Raw genomic sequence first — 18,393 nt, 5'->3', positions numbered from 1 at the left:
CTAATTATTTAAAATTCTGTGCCATAGGTTGACAAATCGATATCTGATGTGAAGTTTAAATTGCCTGATAAGTGGAAGGGGAGCTATTTCCTCATGTATGCCTTTAGGAGTTAGAACTTGAACTATGTTGCCCATTTAATTGCTTTTACTAAGCAGTAACTTGCAACTGGAAGTAAAGCGCATAGTTGTTGGCTAGCATTACACATCGTAAAGAATTCTACGATTTGCAGTCATATTTGCATACAAATGAATTTTAATTTTGCCTATCTCTAAAATTCATGTGGTATATCTTTATTTTTGGAATTTATTGAAACTATTATTGTGCATAGACAAAAATTTTAAAACTTTATTTTTGTACTAATTGCAGGTCACATACTGGAGAAAAACCCTATATTTGTGAGGATTGTGGAGCCTGTTTCACTGATAAGGCCAAGTTAAATGGCCATAAGAGAACACATACAGGTAAGCAACAATCATGGAATATATTAAGAGATTTTTTTGCAGAATTTCATAATACTTCTGACATGTATTTGGTTGTTATCTAGTGCAGTCGCTATCATTTGAATGGGTTGCTGACCTGCATTATAATCCTACACCTTTTCACACTTTGTTTGAATCAGATGCTTCCAACTTACATTGTGTATTAAATACACTTTCTTTTAAAAGTTCTGTTATGTATTTTTAAGTACTTACAGTACATGTTTCTCAACTCTTTCTAAATGTTTCTGATGTTCAAATACTAGTGCAACTAGTGGAATAGGCTTTCTGCTAGAAAGCCATTGGGGTAATCTGAGCAGGAAAGTTTCCAATGGCTACAACCTCATTGTCACACGCTGTCCACTCCATTCTGAAAAACACTGTAGCTATGAGGCAAGCAAGGCTTTGGAAGTCATGTAGCCGTAGAAGGCCGGTAAGTTGCTGATAGCTTGTGAGAAGTGAATAACTATTACTAATGTTGATCCATCATTATCTGGTCCATTGCTCCTCTAAAAATTATCGTGTCTATAAAATTATCATTTGAAACAATGAAAATACTATGTGAAACAATTAATTGCTGGGGTATGTCCCATATTTATCAACCACCAAAAAGGACAGATATCCTAATCTATAGAGTTTTTTGGGTTTCACCTTTAATGCATCATTATACATTAGTAGTTATACAATGATTATGGCAGCTGGCATTTATAAAGCACTTTTCAGATCTTTTTCATGATACCATTTTCGAAGTAAAATCAATCCAGAATAACAGAATTTTCTTTTAAAAATCTGTTTGTAAAACCTCGAAGAACAATTTCTCGCTGGTGTAATGCCTGTACCAAACTGCTTTTGTAAGAGTGATCTTTTTATTTTAAAAAGAAACAGTCAGAGGTTTCCAGCATCATTAGGGAACTCTTTCTCTTCTATACTATAAGCCAAGTCTTAATTGATGTATTTAAAATGTTATATTTGGGATTAACTGTATTCTGCTTCTCAGTAAAAAAAACATTGAGTTTCTTGTTTGATTCCACTTAATTGGTACAGCTTGAGTAGAATATCTAATTAACTATTAGTACCTGCTCGATTCCTCAAGTGGAAAGATACCAGTTTAATTCCTCAGGTAAATTGAGTTTTCTCATCTTTGTACCTCCAGTAGAGAGGGAAAACTGACCAGGATTCCAACTCATAATTGCTGTCGGTGATTGCTGGTGAAATTTTCATGCATGGAAGTTGAATACCGCATAGACCTGGCATTCTTGAATCTACAGTAGCCATTTATCTATTTTAGAAATAGATAAATGACCACTGTTTTATTAATTATTTTATTAATGTATGTTATAAGTGGAATTCTGAATTAGGATATTCATAATTTATTAGATTCTTATTTAAACAGTTTGCTTGGACAAGTGATGGATAATGTTTCATTTATTTTGCAGGGGAGCGCCTTTATGGCTGTGATGTTTGTGGGAAGCATTTTGCCACCAATGAGTACTTGAAATGTCACAAGCGATGTCATATGGGTGCAAAACCTTACAAATGTGATGCGTGTGGGAAAACCTTTGGTCTGAGAGCCTCCTTGGCCCAACACAGCAATATACATGCAGGTCTGCAGCAACTCTGTTTAGGGGGATTAATGTCTCTTCACAATATCTGTTTACCCAAAGTTTTGCTTATTCCTTTTGAGTTTCTATGCAGGTCAAAGTAAGACTCATTGTGAGGTAGATAAATCATTATTTGAACTTCTCTGTTCAGATGAAAACACTTCCAACTTCTCTATTTTCCCTTTGCAACTCATTCCATATCCTTCAAAACTCTTCTTTCCCTTCCTAAGCTACGTTGTTCAGAATTGGCATGAACGGGCTAACCAATAATTTAAAAAAATAAATTAGCAAAATTTGCTTGCTTCTTGCATCCCATGCAATGTTTATGGAGCCTGGAATATCATATGTATTTGAATTCTTGGAGTGAAATTCCTCAGTTGCATTTTTGGCCACTTGAGATTGGCAAGCTACTGAGATAGACCATGCAAAACAACTAAACTGGCCACAAAGCACATCAGAGACTACCAATCAACTGGGGATCAGTCATTGCACTTTTCAGAATAGGTTGTTCAGGATGAAAGTTACAGTATTTTATTATCATTATTTGTGATGATTTTTTTGAATCTTTTTGTTTTACAGAAACACGTCCATATTTTTGTGAACAATGTGGAAAAGCTTTTACCCAACAGGGGGCACTTCGGCGTCACCAAAGAATTCACACAGGGGAGAAGCCTTACAAGTGCAGGGCTTGTGAGCGAACTTTCACAGATATGTCCACACTGAGAAGACACGTGTCTGTAAGTACTTCACATTTCTGCTTAAGAATTTATTTTTTAATTTTAGTATTGAAATATTGGAAGTGACTGATCCTTAACACTACTCAACCCCAGAAACAATGATATATTTCTACAAAGAATAGTTGATCATAGACAATGCACTCAAAATCATATTTCTAATGTAAAGTTTATCTTTTTAACACTTGTGGAATGGAGAGGTCTTTCCAGCATCTTAATTAAAATGTTAGACATTTGTGTAATTATTTTGTTGATCAAATATTATTAATTGTTTTGAGAATGCTCATTGTTGTAGCTAATTTATTAAGTTCCATTTGACAATATGGTGAATGTTGACAGAGGATTTGTTTTAAGGGTTTGTCTTTAACTTTTTTCTTCATTAGGCTTTGGGTCAACCGTATGGGAAAATAAAAGCAGCTACTTGAACATTGTTACTCATCTGTCAGCAGCAATGCTGTCAACTAGAGGGACTAATAGACAAAGAGTATGAATTTGAGTTTTCTAATAAATTTGCTGCAGGAAGCCCACAACATATCCTTAAATGCTGGAAAGTTTATCATTGTAGGTTAGCAGAATAATTTTATAAGCAGTACTGTAGTATTTGAAAATGCATCTTTTAACATTTAGAACAATTTAATTCTGAAAGCATGGCAAACGTTTAACTTTATTTGTGTTCCATCTATTTTACTAGATTTGCTTAACATGTATATTGTAAACCTTTCCAAAGTAATTTTCACTGAGTCAAAAGAAAGCTTTGTTCCACTATGTAGTCCAAAATGATTGATTCCTAAATATTCCAATATGCACCTCCTCCAAAAATAAAGCTACATATATGCTGGAGTTCCCCTGTCTTCCCCTTGTTATGGTGTAATACACTTCATGGGAAATTGCCAGAATCCCATTACACTCAAGAAAATATTAAGATCCTTTCTTAATATTTACACCACTTTACTAAGAAATATTTGTTAAAAAATTGGATCACATTATCACTTGCTTTTGAATTAAAAGGAAATAAATTAAATTTCTCATCATTTTGTTGTGACGGGCGTAAGATTCCACACTTGTGTACCAGATGGTTTCTTTGTACCGGGATCACACACAATGATGCAGTCATCATACAACTCCATTCCATCATTCACAACAGGAGCTGAAGTTGAATTGCCACATACCACATTCTCTATTCAAACACTATTTCAAGGTCACTCAGCTAGAACCAAAATTGTGCTGGAATTTGCTCAGAGTTATCTTCAGATATGATCTACTGCTTTTTATTGTTTTTTTTAACAGCTTCAAGCATATAGAACACTCAACAAAGCACTCTTCTGTTAAGACTTTCTAGGAAAAGATCTATACTGAGTATCACTCGACCTGTAATTTTTGATGCAAAGATTAATGATTGATGCAACAATGATTAGTTTTTATGATGAGGTGATTGGCCAACTTACTTTGTCACTTTTGTGTTGAAACCCTGATCCAGAACTGAAAGTGCAGAGGGGAGATGGCCAGTAAGGCAGGCTGGCAGTTAAGAGAGGCATAGTGGGCAAACGGAACCTAGATGGGGGAAAGGGATAGGAGACCCAGTAGGTTAAATGTGTAGGTGGTAGCCAGATAGAATTAAGTAGGGGAAGGGAATAAAATAAGGTGTTTCTGGAAGGAGGTGAGCGGAGGTGAGCTGTAACAAGTCCCATCTTCTCTCCCTTATCTGATTCCACATCACCTTATTATCACATTCCAGAATCTACAGTCTCTATCTCTTATTTATTACTTACAGTCTCTATATCCAACTTTACATTCATCATACACCTCAACCTGGCTTCATCTGCTCTTTATTTCCCTCACTCTTCATCTGTCTCTACTTATCACCCACCATTCACTGCCTTCCAACTTCACAGCTCTCCATTTTGTTCTATCTGCTCATTACCTCACTTGGTTCCATTTCTCATTGACCAGCCCCTGCCTTACCTCTTTATACCGGTTATCTCCCCTCTACACTCTCAGTCCTGATGCAGGGTCTTGATCTGAAACATCACCCATCCCTCTGCCTTCACAGATACTACCTCATCCAATTTGTTCTCTTGCAAAGAATGGGTGTAATCAATCAATCTTCAGTTTACAAATACTTGCAGTTGTATTGAAGAGAATGACAAGCTAATTTATTGACTGGTTTCTGCATATGTTTAGTGCCCATGCATGTATTCTTATTATATTACATTACTAGTTTCGGTAGTTGCTGCGAACACCAAACTCATTACCAACCATTTACCACTTATTCTACATGTAGAGGTACATGGGAAAAGGACCACTTAGTAAGATCAGAAGACGTAGGAGCAGAATTAGATCATTTGGCCCATCGAGTCTACTCCACCATTTCATTATGGCTGGTCCATTTGCCTCTCAACCTCTTTCTCCTGCCTTCTCCTCGTAACCTTTCATGCCTTGACTAATCAAGAACCTAACAACCTCTGCCTTAAATACACCCAATGACCTGGCCTCCAAAGCTACCTGTGGCAATGAATTCCACAGATTCATTGCTCTCTAGCTAAAGAAATTCCTCTTCATCACCGTTCTAAAGGGAGATCCCTGTATTCTGAGGCTGTGCCCTCTGGTTCGAGACTCCCCCACTTTAGGAAACATCCTCTCTACATCCACTCCATCGATAGGGTTCAATGAGATCCCACCCCCTCCCCTCACCTCCATTCTTCTAACTTCCAGAGAGTAAAGGTTCAGAGCCATCATTCGTTTTTCATATGATAAGCTTTTCATTCATGGAATCTTTCTCAGGAATCTCCCCTGAACCCACTAGGGGCCCAAAACTGCTCACAATAGTCCAAGTGAGGCTTCAACAGTGTCTTTATAAACCCTCAGCTTGATTTTATGGTCTAGTACTCCACAAAGTGATCTAAGTTAATTTCAAATATGAAACACAAAATAATTGATTAAGTATTCACCCCCATCAAGTCAGTATTTAGTACATGCACCTTTTGCAGCAATTACAGCCTTGAATCTGTGTGGATAGGTCTCTATCAGCTTTGCACATCTGGACATTGCAATTTTTTCCCATTCTTCTGTACATAACTGCTCAAGCTCTGTCAGATTGTGTGGGGATCGTGAGTGAACAGCCCTTTTCAAGTCCAGACACAAATTCTCAATTGGATTGAGGTCTGGACTCTGACTTGATCACTCCAGGATATTAACTTTGTTGTTTCTAAGCCATTCACGTGTATCTTTGGCTTTGAGCTTGGGGTCATTGTCTTGCCGGAAAAGAAATCTTCTCCCAAGTCGCGGTTCTCTTGCAGACTGCATCAGGTTTACCTCCAGGATTTCCTTGTATTTTGCTGCATTTATTTTACCCTCTACCTTCACAAGCTCAATTTTGATTTCATCAGACCATAGAACTTTCTTCCAGCTAACTTCAGAGTCTTCCATATGCCTTATGGCAAACTCTAGCCAAGATTTCATATGAGTTTTTCTTTCAACAGTGGCTTTCTCTTTCCCTCTATCCCATAAAGCTGCGACTGGTGAAGCACCCAGACATCAGTTGTTGTATGTGCAGAATCTCCCATCTCAGCCACTGAAGCTTGTAACTCCTCCAGAGTTGTCATACGTTTCTTGGTGGCCTCCCTCACTGTCCCCTTCTTGCACGGTCGGGCTGCTCTAGGCAAATTTACAGCTGTGCCATATTTTTTCCATTTCTTGATGATTGACTTAACTGTACTCCAAGGGTTAGTCAGTGACTTGGAAATTTTCTTGTACCCATCTCCTGACTTGTGCTTTTCAATAACCTTGCAGTTGCTTGGAGTGTTCTTTTGTCTTCATGCTGTCGTTTTTGGCAGGATACTGACTCACCAGCAGTTGGACCTTCCAGATACAGGTGTATTTTTACTACAGTCAATTGAATCACTTTGACTGCACACAGGTCTCCAAAAACAAATCTCCATTTAACTAATTATATGACTTCTAAAACCAGTTAGCTGCACCTGTGATGATTTAGCATGCCATATTAAAGGGAATAAATACTTGTGCAATCAACTATTTTATGTTTTATATTTGTAATTAATTTAGATTACTTTGTAGAGATCTGTTTTCACTTTAACACGAAAGAGTATCTTTCTGTTGATCAGCGTCAAAATAAACCAAATTAAATCCACTATGATTCAATGTTGTAAAACAATGAAACATGAAAACTTCCTGGGGGGGGAGGGGGGAGGTGGTAAATACTGTTTAAAGGCACTGTAAATCATTGATATACAACATAGAAATAATTGACCCCTGTGGAACACCGCTAGTCGCCAGCAGCCAATCAGAAAAGGCTCCCTTCATTCTTTATTCTGCCAATCAGCCAATGCTCTATCCATGCTAGTATCTTTCCTGTAATACCATGGACTCTTCACTTGTTAAGCAGCTTCATGGGTAGCACCTTGTCAAGGGCCTTCTGAAAATTCAAGTACACAACATCCACAAATTCTCTTTTGCCCTTCTTATTATTTCCTCAAAGAATTACAACAGATTTGGCAGGCAAGATTTCCCCTTAAGGAAACTATGTTGATTTTGACCTATTTTATCATGTGCCTCCAAGTACACCGAAACCACATCCTTAACAATTGACTCCAACATCTTCTCAACCACTGAAGTTAGGCTAACTGGCCTGTAATTTCCTTTCTTCTGTCTCCCTCCCTTTAAGGATTGACATCTGCAATTTTTCAGCCCTCCAGAACCATCCCAGAATCTATTGATCATTACTAATGCCTCCACAATCTCTTCAACTACATCTTTCAGAACTCTGGGGTGTAGTCCACCTGGTCCAGTTGACTTATCTACCTTCAGACAACTCAGCTTCCCAACCACCTTCTCCCTTGTAGTAACAACTACACTCACTTCTTCCCCCGGTACCCTCGAACATCATGCATACTGCTCGTCTTCCGCAAAGTGAAGACTGATGCAAAATACTTTTTCCTTGTCCCCCATTACTAACGTTGCAGCATAATTTTCCAGCAGTCTGATATCTACTCGCGCCTCTCTTTTACTCTATATATCTGGAAAAAAAAAAGTTTGGTATCCTCTTTGATATTGTTGGCTAGCTTACCTTCCTTTATACTTCATCTCTTCCACCCCGCCAAGGATTTTTTATTTGCTTTCTGTTGGTTTTTAAAAGTTTCCCAATCCTTTAATCCTTTAACTTCCCATTAATTTTTGCTTGATTAAATGCCCATGGTTTTGACTTCCTCTGTCAACCACGGATGCGTCATCCTGCCTTTTAGAATACTACAACTTCTATGGGATGTATTTATCCTGCGCCATCCAAGTTGCTCTCAGAAAGTCTCGCCGTGGCTGCTCTGCCATCATCCCTGCTAGTGCCCCCTTCCAATCTACTTTGGTCAGCTCCTCTCATGCCTCTATAAGAACAATATATAAAGTGGTTGATGAGGATAAGGAACATGAAAATCAGAATTTCATGGTCTAAGCAGAAGTATGACAACAAACATGTCAAAATCTGCAGATACTGGAAATCCAAAGCAACACACTCAAAATGCTGGAGGAACTGAGCAGGCCAGGCAGTGTCTCTGGAAAAGAGTAAGCAATTGACGTTTCAGGCCGAGGCCCTTCATCAGGACTGGAAAGAAAGAGAAGTCAGAGTAAGAAGGTAGGGGGAGAAAAGAAGTACATGGTGGTAGGTGATATGTGAAACCATGAGAGGGGGAGGAGTAAAGAGCTGGGAAGTTGATTGTTTAAGGTGATAAGAAGATAGAAGACCATAGAAGAAAGGGAAGGAGAAGGAGCACCAGAGGGAGGTGATGGGCAGGTAAGGAGGTGAGGTAAGAGAGAGACAGGAATGGAAAATGGTGGAGAGGACAGGGCAATTACCAGAAGTTTGAGAAATCGATGTTCATGCCATCAGGTTGGAGGCTACGCAGACAGAATAGAAGGTGTTGCTCCTTCAGTCTGAGTGTGGCCTCATTGCAGCAGTAGGGGAGGCTATGGACTGACGTGTGAGAATGGGAATGAGAAGCAGAATTGAAATGGGTGGCTACTGTTAGATCCCACTTTTTCTGGTAGGTGTTCAGCGAAGCAGTCTCCCAATCCACGTCGGATCTCATCAGTATACAGGAGGCCACACTGGGAGCACCAGATACACTAGAAGTGTCGCCTCACCTGAAAGGACTGCTTGGAGCCCTGAGTAGTGGTGAGGGAGGAGGTGTAGAGGCAGATGTGGCACTTGTTCCATTTGCAAGGATAAGTACCAGGAGGGAAAGCAGTGCAGAAGGAGGAGCAGACAAGTGAGTCCGTAGGCAGCGATCTCTGCAGAAAGCAGAAAATGGTGGGGTGGGTGGGGGTGGGGGGGAATGTGCTTTGTGGTGGGATCCTGTTGGAGATGTAGAAGTTATGGAGAATTAAATGCTAGATGCGGAGGCTGGTGGAATGGTAGGTGAGGACAAGAGAAATCCTATCCCTGGTGGGGTTGTGGGGATGAGGGTGAGGGCAGACGTGTGCGATATGGAAGAGATGCAGGTGAAGACAGCGTTGATGGTGGAGGAAGGGAAGACCCTTTGTTTGAAGAAGGAGGACATTTTAGAAGTTCTGGAATGAAAAGCCTCATCCTGAGAGCAGATGCGGTGGAGATGGAGGAACTGAGAGAAAGGGGATGTTGTTTTTACAAATGACAGGGTGGGAAGCTGAGAGAATCAGTGAGATTACAAAAGGTATCAGTAGATAGATAGTCTCCAGAGATAGAGACAGAGAGATTGAGAAAGGGGAGGGAGGTGTCGGAAATGGACCAAGTAAATTTGAGGACACGGTGGAATTGGAGGCAAAGTTGATGAAATTGATGAGCTCAGCACGGGTGCAGGAAGCAGCACCAATGCAGTTATCAGTGTAGCGTAGGACGAGTAGGGGAGCGATATCAGTGTAGGTTTGGAATGTGGACTGTTCCATATGGCAGATAAAAAGGCAGGGATAGCTAGGACCCATGTGAGTGCCCATAGCTACACCTTTGGTTTGAAGGAAGTGGGAGGAGCCGAAGGAAAAATTATTGAGGGTGAGAACCAGTTCCACCAGACGGAGGAGAGTGGTGGTAGAGGGGAACTGGTTGGGTCTGTTCTCCAATCTATTTACTATGCACTACTATATATAGGAGGAAATGTATTTTAAAAGTTACTAAGGAGGAATATTTTACACTGTCTGGAATCCTTCATCTGGTTTTACTCTACATAAATTCTTGCTCTTAAAGGCATGATTGGTGTAAAAAGTTTCTTAAATGCCAAATGACATTACTTGAACTGATTGTGTTATTAGGGAAGCGGTGACTACATAGTAAGTCCAAAACTCATGAACCCTGACCAACCATCTTTGGAATGTGGGAGGGAATCAGGGCAGCAAGAGGTCACGGTGAGAATGTATAAATTCCTTATAGGCAGTTGTGGGAATTGATCCCCAATTATTGATCGCTGGCTGGTGCTGAAAAGTAATGTGCCAACTGCTATGCCCAGGAAGCTTACTTTGACACCAGACAAGAATTATTTAGCCACCAAGAGGGCCTATAGAATGTACTTTCTTTCTTGGAAGGCATAAACTGTTCATACTGCATCCAGTACTTGTTATTTTATTCCTGCTGAGCATTTCTTCAAAATGATATAATAACCACAGCCTTTTCAATAGTCATCTCAAATTACATCTATTAACTTTTCATGTGTATTTTGTTTTACTTTTAGGTCCATGACCGAAATGCCCACTGGCGATCTTATTTGATTGATCTTACCTCAAAGAAAGATCACAATTGGTCAAAAATTGAAACATTGGCAGATGTGTGTCTCTCAGATGACCCTGTACATGTTAACTGGATGAGCATCCGAAATGAACAGCCAGTAGAGGGCATTGCACTAGGTGACTGACTGATGTTACATAAAGGCACGGACACAGCACACATTATATGTATTGACTTCAAATTTATGATGAAAAATATATATTTTTATTTCTAATTAACTATTTCTTTAAAAGCTAGTAATACTTTATATATACAGCACTAATATACTATTCAGTTAAATTTATAATAATAAGGTACATTTTAATTTTTATATCTATTATTGTCATCGGGCACAATTCTGCAGTTTATCCAAACCTGACATATCTAATTAGATTAATTTGATATAAGTGAGCCAAAATCAATAATAATTTTTAATACTAGTATATCACCCTTTATATTTTCTTTCTTGATCTTTCAGATCAGGGTATTATCATCCAGTATTTATAACAACTAAGTGCATTCATCAAAGTTTTCCATATACCATGCATTCTGGTTAATTAGGCACATCAGGACCAGTATATTTTGGCCCAATTAAGCGGCTCGCCTCAACTGGCTGACGTTTCGTGGAAATAGTTAACAAGGTATTTTTTAAAAAAACAAAATACTGTTTAACTGAGTGACATATTGTGTAATTCAGAACACTACCAATACCACTATAGTACTATAAAACTGTACACTAGTTCCTCAGAGTAATCAACAGAGGTATTCATCCAGTGTATGCTGCCATGTGTATCTTTTGATTAACTGTAAATGACAAAATCAGCACAGATAGTCCATTAGTGCCGTAGTGGACTGCTTTCATACAATGCTTTCGACGATTGCATTCTCCAAATCATCACTTTCATTGCAACTTTCAAAATTATTGTCGAAACCTTAATTCTTTGTAGTGCCTAACTTGTTGAAATAGTGAAATCATTTCATTTTCATTCCCAACCATTTCTAGGAAACTCTATGCCTGAATGCTTGAAACTGCAGTGAGCAAAACTATTCTGAATCGTTTCTCGCCAACTATCAGTGACAAAAATCACTGCCTCGTGAACACAAGCATGTGCAGCTGATGCTTTTAAAACCCGATCATTCCAAGCATGGTGTAGTGTCTAACGGCCACACAAGTGCATCCAACTGATGCTAGTTGGAAACTGTTCAGCAACGGTCTCCTGTCCTAATTAAGCGACATGGTATCCCAAATAAACAAAGGGAATCCTGGTTGTTTTCTCAATTAGTTTTTGTTCTTTGAGAGTTGTCCAAATTAACCAGCTGTCCCAATTAACCGATGGCCCAACTAACCAGAATCCATTGTATCTACTCAGTTTAACAGCATGCTGTAGCTGAGGAAGAAAGTTTACCAAATTGATAGAATGAACAGGAACATACTGCAGCTTAAATTTCCATTGATCAATTCAGTTGTATGTACATTTCTAAAATGTATCTGCATTTCGAATTGGCCTCACCTGAAATGTACCTTTTTGTAATGCTAACAGGGTATGAAAAATAACTTTATTTCTAGGGAGCTGCCATTTGCATCTGCTTATATCACAAGATTAATTTTAAACTGTATTAGAATATTTAAATTAATATAAGATTTAACTCCTCAAAAGTTTAGTAGTTGAATGCTTAAAGATGAAAAGAATTTGGTTAATGATATAAATGCTTTTGAACCTATTTTGGTATTGACTTTTTTCATGCATATTACCATTAGTGCAATATCACAAAAGCAAGGTTTGCAGCAACTGATTTATTTAATCAAATATTATTTTATTTAACAAGATGTCTTGGTACCTTCTGCTCTTGATTATTGTCCTTAACCTTTGAACAGATGCCTGAAAATCAGATGTTCTTTCCTACACTGATCACACATAGGTGACATTATACTTGTTGGAACGCAGTGCATTTAATCATCATTTAATCAATCATAATAAGTGTTTATGTAATATCATGTAGTCACATTGTAATGTCATTTTTTAAACATTACAACTAAATAATGCCAATAATTGAGCTTCTGTGAGCTGTGCATATTTACTTGTATGGTTATATTGAGTAAACAACTGTGGTACCACTTTTTTTTTACTATTAGAAGGCGTCAACTAAAAATTAAAATAGGGTATGAATCCTAGTCTGTTAAATGTACCAGTGAAGGTATATTCAGAATTTTTGAAGTTGAATTGATAGAGAAGTGTAATTCAAAAATTAGTGCAATACTTGTAAAACATATTTAATCTATTGCAATTAACAGTATGAAATCAAGAAGCATTAAAGTCTTTTATTTGAAACAAACCATATTGATTTTGTTTTTAATTCATGTATTTCTACTTTAGAAATAAAAATGTACAACATACTCTTGTTTAAGATGGCAATAATGTGTCCCAAAATCCAACAAAGATCTGGAGAGGGGAAAGGTCTAATCCACCAAGTCCTGCCTCAAAACTGAGTATCAAGAAGTTTTCCTTAACATATGTGGGGAACACTGATTTGTCTTTTAATAATGTCAGAAACAAAAATGGTATGGGCTGGAAGATTTGACAACTTGCCCAGCCCCAGTTCCCCTTGGCACCTTGAAGCAATGGGCAGTGATAATTTAGCCAGCAGCCAAAGGGACGGAACAACAGTCAGGGAATTAACAAAGCAATGAGCCTTAATGCTCAACTTCCTAGCATTTTTCCTCCACATTTCATTGGCAGGTTAACTGGATTTTTGGGTTTTGAAGTGTATGAGGTTGGTGCAGAAAAATGAAGATCTGGTAAAAGACAGCAATGCCCTTGTTGAATGATGAAGCAGATATAAGGGGCTAAGTGACCTACTCCTACTTTGGTGTTGTGTTAGATTGGCCAGTTCCTAAATGGATCACAAAGCCAATGCTCCCCCATCATCATAATTTGTGCTTTCTTCGTAATTACACTTGTGTGCTAGGACCAGGGTCTCCTCTATCCTGAGCAGAAGGTATTTATCCACTTTCAGTGCTGGTTTGATGGTGACCTTAAAATCACCACAGATCCTGATAGACCCACCCTGCATGTCTACTTGAACCACTGGCCTGGCATACCAATGGGCTCCACTTAACCTTGGTAAGAATTCCTTCAGCCTCCATGCGATCTAGCTCACTGGCTACTTTATCACAGATGGGATAAAAAACTGGGCGAGCTTTGTAAAATTTGGGTGTGGTGTGGCATTTTCATTTAACACTATTTTACCTCTGATATGTTTGAGTTTTCCAAAGCCATCCTTGAGCACTGCTGTGGCATCATCCAGTACCTTTCTTAACTTGCTTTCAGTTGACTCTATTGCAGGGGATGTGGCATGGAAATGGTGGATGGAGCTCCAATCAAGTTGTAGTTGTCTCAGCCACTCACGACCCCACAATGCTAGCCATCCTGTTTTTACCACATACACACCCAATGTCGCTTGTTGGTGGTCGTATTTCACTGTTATGAATGTTATTTCCACAGCAGTTTTTTTTTTCTCCAGTACATGCTCTTAGTTGGATATCTGCAGGTTTCAGTTCAATATCTTTGAAATGCCATTCAAACTTATTTTATGGAATGACTGAAATAGCAGAGTCCACATCCAATTCCATTTAAATTAATTTCCTGTACACTTCTGGTGTAAGCCATATTGCTTGTCTCTTGTTAGTTTTCACATTGTAAATCTTAAGGCTACTCAGCCCTGCCCCAGGGTTTCCTCTGGGTGCTCTGGTTTCCTCTCACGTTCCAAAGATATGCCTTTGGTGGGTTAATTAGTCATTGTAAATTGTCCTGTGATTAGGCTAGAATTAAATTGGGGGGATTGCTGGACGGTGCAGCTCGAAGGGCTGGAAGGGACTACTCGGAACTATATGTCAATTAATTAAAAAACAGTGAGTACTGGGCAATAATAATACTTTTTTTTAAAGCAGAAATGGCTGCTACATCGGAATTATAGACACTATGAACCCGTATCCATACTCATTGCCTGTTAATTTCAGGCTTTCTCTGCCTTTTTTTAAACTCAAAATGTCTCTCACCCCTAACAAAGAAAAATGTGCTGTGCTTTTTTTTTTAAAAGTCCAACATCTCTTTCCCCTTCTGAAGAAAAACTTGCTGCGCTTTAACAGGTTTGTAGTCATCTTGGTTCATTTTAATATCTTGATAGGTTTAGAATAAGGGATCACCCATTTCAGATGAAAGGTCAAGAAACTTTAAAATGATCTCCCCAGAGAGTTTGGAGGTAGTGTCAAGATCCTGATGGTTGAGAGGTAATAACTTTTCCTGAACCTGGTGGTGTGAGTCCTGAGGCTCCTGTACCACCTTCCCGATGGCAGCAGCGAGAAGGGAGCATGACCTGGGTGGTGGGGGACCTTGATGGTGTGTGCATATGGTTTGCGTAAGGGACCAACTATCAGACAGTTTGGTGTAGCTTGGTAAAACAGAGCCACCAGTTACGAAAGTTAGTTATTGACCGGGATGCCAAAGGGTACATGTTCGATGGACTACAGATTAAATGTAGCGTGGCAACTGAGTACACTTGGGTAGTGTGGGAGGTACCATTCTGGATGCCAGAGGACTGTGTGTATACCCATTTGAAGGAACTGTATAGTGGCATACTTATTTGTCAGCGTGTTTGTGTGCTTTAGAATAAGTTTGAAATCTTGATAACAAGAGTTTTAAACACAAGGGAATACAATAAGCATTCTGGGTTCAGTGATACATAAGTGGAAGATTGCAGAGTACATACAATACGGTTTCAAGTATGCACTATTTAATTTTTAACTATCCTCTATATTTTGCTTAGGATGGGAATTAGTGTGGAAATATTTGAGGGAGAAGTTATACCCAGGTATAACTGGGACCTATTGAGGTCAGACAACATTAAATCAATATTCCTAATGACCCAAGCCAACCTTGGATCCTGATTACCACCAATCATAAACCCTTCGCCTCCAGGGAGAAGCAAAGCATGTTGTCTGAGCTTAAAGTCACTTGTGGGAATTCAGAATTTTGGCATAAGCCCGAGGAAATGATTGAAATTCACCGGGGTACACCCTAAGGATATATATGTGTTGGTTAAAGTGAAATGCCAGAGGAATATGTGGGGTGGTATGTTCTAGAGAGTGTGGGATGGAACATGGACAACTAGCAGGAATGCCAGTAATGAGGGAAAATACACATCTTCAAGGGTTAAAGTGAGGGGAAGAGGTGAGCGTAACCGGGGACTGATAATGTCAGTGGTTCAGAGAGCTGATGAACCTGCCATGGATTATGCAGAGCGTAAATATCAAACATATGAGGAGTATTCAGGGTTGGAAAATCCAGGGACAATCCCTGAAAATAATGAATAAAGGACAAAGCTCAAACCAGCAGGAAATTTTAGATCTGTAGATAGTCCTACCCTGTGATAGTATCATGAGCCGGGGAGATAGACCAGGTGAGTATAGAGAAGGCTTAATGTGGCCATAGTGGATGTAGCTGCTGTGAAAAGACAAAGAACTTGCTTTGTGTGACAACTACCAGGGCACCTAACAAAGAACTGCCAGAATAGACAAAAAATTATTTGTCACATCTGTGTCCTAAAAAAAAAGGAAGGTGTGAGAATCACCCACCAAAGCAGGCAGAATCCATAGCAGTGCCCTCTCTGTCTGATTTGACTGCCAACCAGATTATAGATCTAACACCCTGGTTTAAGACCATGCTTGGTTTTTATTAATACAGTTATGCTATCGGACATTTTATTTTCTGCAGATCTCAAAATGCAAATATATATAAAATGTTCCTTTAATTACATTATACGATCATTGTGCTGTTCAAAATTTTTAAAATATCAGTTGATTAAGTTAGGCTTGTTGTAATTAGCCAATAGGATTTGGCTTGTTAATATTTTGGCCAATAAGACACCTGGGAAAAGAAGAGGTAGTCATTTTCTACAGGGAGTGCAGGGTCAAAGAAGTTTTGGGAAAGGAGAAATGAAAATGGACAACGAACATGGTGGAAATACTCGCAAAACCATTTGGAAGGGCAGAATCAGAATCGGAATCAGGTTTAATATCACTGGCATATATCGTGAAATCTGTTAACTTTGCAGCAGCAGTACATGATAAATATATGAATTTCAGTAAGTGTGTGTGTGTGTATGTAAGTAGTGCAAATACAGAAATACATTTTTTTTAAAGTAGTGAGGTAGAGTTCATGGATTCAATGTCCATTTAGAATCAGATGGCAGAGGGGAAGAAGTTGTTCTTGAATCACTGAGTGTGTGCCTTCAGGTTTTTGTACCTCCTTCCTGACGGTAACAATGAGAAGGGGGCATGTCCTGGGTGGTGGGGTCCTTCATGATGGACGCTACCTTCCTGAAAAACTTAGAAACATAGAAAACCTACAGCACGATACAGGCCCTTCGGCCCACAAAGCTGTGTCGAACATGTCCTTACCTTAGAACTACCTAGGCTTACCCATAGCCCTCTATTTTTCTAAGCTCCATGTATGCATCCACGAGTCTCTTAAAGGACCCTATCATTTCCGCTTCCACTACCGCCTCCGGCAGCCCATTCCACACACTCACCATTCTCTGTGTTTTTAAAAAAAAATCTTACCCCTGACATCTCCTCTGTACCTACTTCCAAGCACCTTAATACTATGCCCTCTCGTGCTAGCCATTTCAGCCCTGGACAAAAGCCTCCGACTATCCACATGATTAATGCCTCTCATTGTCTTATACACCTCCATCAGGTCACCTCTCATCCTCCGTCAGTTCAAGGAGAAAAAGCCAAGTTCACTCAACCTATTCTTATAAGGCTTGCTCCCCAATCCAGGCAACATCCTTGTAAATCTCCTCTGCAACCTTTCTAGGGTTTCCACGTCTTTCCTGTAGTGAGGTGACCAGAATTGAGCACAGTACTCCAAGCGGGGTCTGACCAGGGTCCTATATAGCTGCAACTCAATCCCATGATTGATGAAGGCCAATGCACTGTATGCCTTCTTAACCACAGAGTCAACCTGCATAGCAGCTTTGAGTATCCTACGGACTCAGACCCCAAGATTCCTCTGATCCTGCACACTGCCAAGAGTCTTGCCATTACTGCTATATTCTGCCATCATATTTGATCTACCAAAATGAACTACCTCACACTTATCTGGGTTGAACGCCATCTGCCACTTCTCAGCCCAGTTTTGCATCCTATCAGTATCCCGCTGTAACCTCTGACAGCCCTCCACACTATCCACAACACCCCCAACCTTTGTGTCATCAGCAAATTTACTAACCCATCCCTCCACTTCCTCATCCAGGTCATTTATAAAAAAAACTTCTTGAAGATGTCTTGGATACTACAGAGGCTAGTACCCATGATGGAGATGACTAAATTTGCGATTTTCCGCAATTTACCTCAATCCTGTGCAGTAGCACACTCATACCAGATGATGATGCAGCCAGTCAGAATGCGCTCCACAGTACATCTGTCAAATACAGAGTCAGAAAATCCTCATGAACCTATGGTCTCATGGAGAGTGTGCAGATAACTTTCAGTTAGGCAGCTAGAACACAACATTGGAGAAAGTTCAACACCTTTTTCCTTGGATTTTTTTTTTGGCTTGTACTGGTTCTTCAGTACAAAACAGTTTCAATACCGTGAGTAAACAAAGTGAAGCAAACTGGATTGATTACACGACAATGAGCTCCAATGATTGTGTGCAAGATATATGATAGGCCTTTTCTTTATTTTGTTTGTTACAGCTTAAAACATTTTATCAATACAATTTCAATCTGTATATATCAGTTTGAGCTAAATTATTGCTTCCTGGTGAATGGTAAATTTGCA

At 39.3% G+C, this 18,393-nt stretch overlaps 1 protein-coding gene and 1 long non-coding RNA gene across 3 annotated transcripts in view; one reads left to right on the top strand and one right to left on the bottom strand.

Annotated features, from left to right (window-relative positions):
- The window catches only part of LOC140201441 (uncharacterized), a 34,366-nt gene extending 21,512 nt beyond the window's left edge, over nt 1-12,854 (top strand). Inside the window, exons 4-7 of one of the 2 annotated variants that reach the window (XM_072265553.1) lie at nt 368-462; nt 1,914-2,081; nt 2,658-2,815; nt 10,519-12,854. In XM_072265553.1, coding sequence (XP_072121654.1) covers nt 368-462; nt 1,914-2,081; nt 2,658-2,815; nt 10,519-10,698 — 601 coding nt within the window. In that variant the 3' untranslated portion in view covers nt 10,699-12,854. Of the gene's footprint in view, nt 1-367; nt 463-1,913; nt 2,082-2,657; nt 2,816-3,195; nt 3,467-10,518 lie in introns of those variants that run through there. The other variant, XM_072265554.1, reaches the window with a different exon arrangement.
- LOC140201442 (uncharacterized) overlaps nt 1-18,393 on the bottom strand; it is a 74,629-nt gene that overhangs the window by 46,266 nt on the left and 9,970 nt on the right. The window contains exon 2 of the long non-coding RNA XR_011886860.1: nt 17,961-18,031. This is a non-coding gene — a long non-coding RNA (uncharacterized lncRNA). The remainder of the gene's footprint in view (nt 1-17,960; nt 18,032-18,393) is intronic.

The sequence above is a fragment of the Mobula birostris genome, chromosome 8 (assembly GCF_030028105.1).
Source record: "Mobula birostris isolate sMobBir1 chromosome 8, sMobBir1.hap1, whole genome shotgun sequence".
In the NCBI taxonomy this organism is placed as follows: domain Eukaryota; kingdom Metazoa; phylum Chordata; class Chondrichthyes; order Myliobatiformes; family Myliobatidae; genus Mobula; species Mobula birostris.
This window is presented reverse-complemented; position numbering and strand designations above follow the sequence as displayed.